This window comes from Piliocolobus tephrosceles, unplaced genomic scaffold (assembly GCF_002776525.5).
Source record: "Piliocolobus tephrosceles isolate RC106 unplaced genomic scaffold, ASM277652v3 unscaffolded_75, whole genome shotgun sequence".
Taxonomy (NCBI): Eukaryota; Metazoa; Chordata; class Mammalia; order Primates; family Cercopithecidae; genus Piliocolobus; species Piliocolobus tephrosceles.
The window spans coordinates 111,432-116,888 of NW_022334829.1; the positions used below are offsets into that span (position 1 = coordinate 111,432).

General features: G+C 41.8%; 1 protein-coding gene across 1 annotated transcript in view; it reads left to right on the top strand.

Annotated features, from left to right (window-relative positions):
* The first annotated feature begins 2,875 nt into the window (after positions 1 to 2,875).
* LOC111530457 (rab5 GDP/GTP exchange factor-like) overlaps positions 2,876 to 5,457 on the top strand; it is a 29,558-nt gene continuing 26,976 nt past the window's right edge. The window contains 3 exon segments of the mRNA XM_031935146.1: positions 2,876 to 2,923; positions 2,925 to 3,053; positions 5,097 to 5,263. Of these exon segments, the coding sequence (XP_031791006.1) occupies positions 2,886 to 2,923; positions 2,925 to 3,053; positions 5,097 to 5,263 (334 nt within the window). The 5' untranslated portion in view covers positions 2,876 to 2,885.

Here is a 5,457-nt window from a genome sequence, read left to right on the forward strand (position 1 = left end):
ATCCAAATCCTGACCTTGGAGGGCTTTAACCTTGCAGAGGAAGTAAACAGTAAACTTGAGAGTTCTTTCTAATTAGATTTCCCTCTCCCTGCCAATTCGCATTAAATAACTCTTACAGATCTGACCTCTAAGGTAGATTACCATCGTCTTCTTTCCATTCCCACTGTGTTACCTCTTATTTATTTATTTATTTATTTACTTATTTTTGAGACAGGGTTTCACTCTGTTGCCCAGGCTGGAGTGCCCTGGTGTGAGCTTGGCTTACTGCAGCCTCTGCCTCCCAGGTCCAAGTGATTCTCGTGCCTCGGCCTCCTGAGTACCTGGGATTAGAGGCAAGTGCTACCACGCCTGGCTACCCACTGTGTTACCTCTAGTCCTCTAATTGTAGTTGTTTCTTGGTCAGTAGTTGTGTCTCCTGTTCTATACTTCTACCTAATCTAACCTAGAGATTGCCCCTCAAGTTTTTGTTTGTTTGTTTGTTTTTTTAGACGGCGTCTCCCTCTGTTGCCCAGGCTGGAGTACAATGGCGTGATCTTGGCTCACTGCGACTTCCGTCTCCCAGGTTCACATGATTCTCGTGTCTCAGCCTCCTGAGTAGCTGGGATTACAGGCGTCTGCCACCATTTCCAGCTAATTTTTGTATATTTAATAGAGACTTTGCCATGGCTTTGCCATGTTGGCCAGGCTGGTCTCAAACTCCTGCCCTCGGGTGATCCACTTGCCTCAGCCTCCCAAAGTGCTGGGATTATAGGCGTGAGCCACCGTGCCCAGCCGAGGTGGTGGTGGTGGTGTTTTTTTTATCATAGAGTAAAATTGATTTGGGAGGAGTATAATGTTCTGGGAATTTTTAAATTTTAATAGATTTATGTAAGCACCTCCACAATCAGAATACAGAAGTTTCATCACCTAAAAACTTTCTTGTGCTCATCCTTTATAGTCATATCCTTTCCTACCCCTAGTTCCTCAATGGAATCATACAGTGTGTTAAGTTTTAAGATGGCTGTTATGGTCTGAATCTTTGTGTGTCCCCCAAATCCATACGTTGAAATTCTAAACCACAAGGTGATGCTACTAGGAGGTGGAGCCTTTGGGAGGTGAGTAGTTCATGAAAGTGGAGCCCCCATCACTGAGGCTTATAAGTGCCCTTATAAGAGACCTCAGAGAGCCTAGCCCGTCTTCCCCTCCCACCGTGTGAGGACGCAGGGAGAAGGTACCTTCAGTGAACCACCAGACACCAACATCTGTTGACTTCTTGATCTTGAACTTGCCAGCTTCCTGAACTGTGAGAAATAAATTTCTGTTTTTTGTGACCTACCCAGTTTATTATATTTTGTTCCTGCAGCCAGAAGGAACTAAGATGCTGGCTTCTATCGGCATAAAGCCTTTGAGATTCATCAAAGTTGTTGGGTGTACTGATACCTGTTGTTGTTTTCCTGAGTAGCATTCTGTTGTATGGATGTGCCATAGTTTGTTTATTCATTCTCCCATTGAAGGATATTTTAGTGGTCATTTTTTGTCATTACAGATAATGCTACTATAACTGTTTGTGTATAGAATTTTGTAAATAGCAGTTTTTATTTCTCTAGAGGAAATACCCAGGAGAGGGATTGCATGGTTGGATGGTCATTGTACGTATACATTTTTGAGAAACTATAAAATGTTTTCTCTAGTGTCTGTACTATTTTGTATTCCACTAGGAATGTACGAGGGTTGTAGTTGCTTTGCATCCCTGCCGTCACTTGGTATTGTCAGTATTTATTTTTTTTCTGAGGTGGGGTCTCACTCTGTCACCCAGGCTGGAGTGCAGTGGTATGATATTGGCTTGCTGCAACTTCCACCTCCCAGGCTCAAGTGATCTTCCCACCTCAGCCTACTGAGTAGCTGGGACCACAGCCATGCATCACCATCCCTGCTTAATTTTTTTTGTATTTTTTTGGTAGAGACTGGGTTTTGCCATGTTGCCCATGCTGTGTCAGCATTTTTTGTTTTAGTCATTCTAATGGTTTGAGTGATATCTCATGGTGGTTTTAATTTGCATTTCTCTAATGACTGAATAATGTTGAAGAAGTATTCATATGCTTATTTGCCACCACTTCAAAAACTGAATATTTTTCTTTATAGTAGTCATCCTAATGGGTATGAAGAGATATTTCGTTGTGGTTTTGATTTGCATATCCCTGATTAGTGATGTTGAGCACTTTTTCACATGTTTATTGGCTGTTGGTATGTCTTTGGAGAATTGTCTATTGAAGTCCTTTTCCCATTCGTTAACCAGATTATGTTGGTTTTTTTGGTTATTGAGTGGTAAGAGTTCCTTTATATTCTGGATATTAACCCCTTATTAGATATGTGGTTTGCAGATATGTTCTCCCTTTCTGTGTGTTGTTTCTTTTTACTCTGTCATTTGGTTCCTGTGTTGTGCAGACATTTTCAAGTTTGATGGAATTAATGTATTTGTCTGACTTTGCTTTTGTTGCCTGTGCTTTTGGTGTCATATCCTAGAAGTCCTTACAAAATCCAGTGTCGGGAAGCTTTTCCCCTAAGTTTTCTTCTAGGAGTTTTCTAGTTTCAAGCCCATACATTTAGGTCTTTAATCTAATGTTAGCTCTTTCTTAATGGGTTCTTTGTATTTTGGGCAGGGAATAAGTCTTTCTTTAATGTAACTGTGGCAGGAATTTACTATATATAACTTTTTTCTTCTTCTTCCTTTCTCCCCTCTTTCCCTCCCTCCTTCCCTCCCTCCTTCATTCCCTTCTTCCCTCTTACAGCTTGAAGATAATGGAATCACTCACTTTTTGATCATAATTGGTAAGATTTTAGTTAGTAGAATGATGATTCATTTTCAACAGCACTTTGTTGTTTGTTCATTGGTTAGCAGGAAGAAGATGAGCCTGAAGTCTGAACGTGGAGGAATTCATGTGGATCCTGTGCAAGAAAGGATGTGGTTACTACGGCAACCCAGCCTGGCAGGGTTTCTGCTCCAAGTACTGGAGGGAAGAGTAGCACAAAGCCAGGCCGAAGAAGATGCAGGAGGACTGGGAGCTGGCGGAGCGGTAAAAGGACTTAACTAGGAGTGGTTGAACAGTGACGTGACTGGATACATAGTTCTGTCACCGTCCAAATACATTTTTCTCTTCTGCATTGAGCTATCAGCACATCAGTTTAATATTAAGGAAAAGGATGTTTTCCCCTCTTCTTCTCAGTCAGCCTTTAATGAACAGCTTTCAGTAGTTTCTTCATTTTGTGTATGTCTTAACTTCTGATTATTTTCTTTGGGTTGTATTAGTCTTAGTTCTCAAATTTAGACAGTAAGCTCCTTGGAGTGGAAGAATGGAGATAGGCATTTCTGTTTCTTACTGCTTTTAATTGTGACCCTGCTAAATCACTTGAAAAGTTTGTAAAAGCAGTGACTGCTGGACCTTACCCTCAGAGTCTCTGATTTTAGTAGCTTGGGAGTAAGACCGGAGAATTTGCATTTCTAACAAGTTGCCTGGTGATGCTGCTCCTGCTGTCTGGGGAATCACACTTGGAGAACCACTGTCTTATAGATAGTGCTTGAGTTTTATGTTTGTTTGTTTGTTTTGAGACAGGGTCTTGCTCTGTCATCCCTGCTGGAGTGCAGTAGTGCAGTCTTGACTCACTGCAACCTCTGCTTCCTGGGCTCAAGTGATCCTTCTACTTCAGCCTCCCAAGTAGCTAGGACTACAGGAGCATGACACCATGCCCAGCTAATTTTTGTATTTTATGTAGAGACAGGGTTTCACCATGTTGCCCAGGCTGGTCTCAAATTCCTGAGCTCCCTGCATGCTGGGATTACAGGCGTGAGCCACCACACCTGGCCTGTGTTTGGTAATTATTACAGATGGTTCACATGCAGCTAATCCAAAGCCAAATTTATTGCTTTTATTTATTATTCTTCCCATTCTGAACATTTTCCTCCTAATCCTTCTCTTGAGTCAATTTAATGGCATCACTATTTACCAAGCTAGCTAAAAAATCTTGTTTTCATTTTTGATTTCTGTTTTATCTCCCTTGCTACCTACAACTTGACCAAGTTCTATTTCTTCCAACTCAGAAAAGTCTTTGGAATTTTACCTTTTCTACTATTTTCCAGGCACTTATTTTCTTTTACTTAAACCTTTGTAATATACTCTTACTTCTTGTTCCTGTCTCTAGTTTCTCTACCCTTCAAGTTGTTCACGCAGCTACCTGCATGATCTTTCTAAAGCACAGCTCTGACAACGATAACTTTTTGGATATACAGTCTGTCGTCCCCACCACATGATGAAATCCAGAATAGTGGGCTTAGCAGTCAAGATTCCTTACCCTCTGGTGCCTTCCTGTGTATCCAGTATCACTGTTCATCACACACCCAGTGCTCTGGCTACATTCAACTTGTTGTGAAGCAAACCACAGGCTTGCACATTTGTAGTTCCTTCTTCCTGGAATGCCCTTTCACTTAGAATACTATTTGGCCTTATTAGTCAGGTGTGGTGGTGTGTGCCTGTAGTCTCAATAACTTGGAAGGCTGAGGGAGGAGAATTGCTTGAACTTGGGAGGCAGAGGTTGTAGTGAGCCGAGATCGTACCATTGCACCCCAGCCTGGGCGATGGAGTAACACTCTGTCTCAATAAAAAGCAAACAAAAAAGGATCCTATGTATCCTTTAAGACCCAGCCCAAACATCACTGTGGTAAGGCCCCATCAGAGTCCTCCAGCAGACTGAGTTGTTCTTTCCTGTGTTCTCACAGCACTCAATTTTTACTCTCTAATGTAGCAGCTGTCCCATTATGTAGCAGTTTACTTACCTTTTCGTCTGTTCTAACCCTGAGCTTGTTAGGGAAAAGGACTAGACTTGATTTCTTTCATGTAACCCTAGAGCAGTTGCTGAATGAGCATGAGAAGATCTCATTTGAAATCTGTAGTGCATGAAGAGCAGTCCATCCTGTAGCTATGTGAGACCTCAGGCTGATTTGGTATATTTAGTCTCTAGTTCTAAAATCTTTAGATACTCCTGAATTAATGGAGTAATAACCTTCAGATAAAGAGAAACCTTGGAGAATATCTAGATCATTCTAATCCTTTCTTGAATTGCAGACTCCAGCGGGAGGAAGAAGAGGCCTTTGCCAGCAGTCAGAGCAGCCAAGGGGCCCAATCCCTCACATTCTCCAAGTTTGAAGAAAAGAAAACCAACGAGAAGACCCGCAAGGTTACCACAGTGAAGAAATTCTTCAGTGCGTCTTCCAGGGTTGGATCAAAGAAGGGTAATGTTCTGATACTCTTTTTTTCTTCTCTGCCTGAGTGAGACACAGAGTAGATCCACAGTGCTCACAGGCTCAGCTTTGTAATTTCTGTCAACTTTTTGAGAACATCAGCTCAGATCTGAGACTGAAATTGGGTTTGAGGGTCAGACAATATATGAAACCAATACTCTCTTTGGTTGAAAGACATTGTGTTT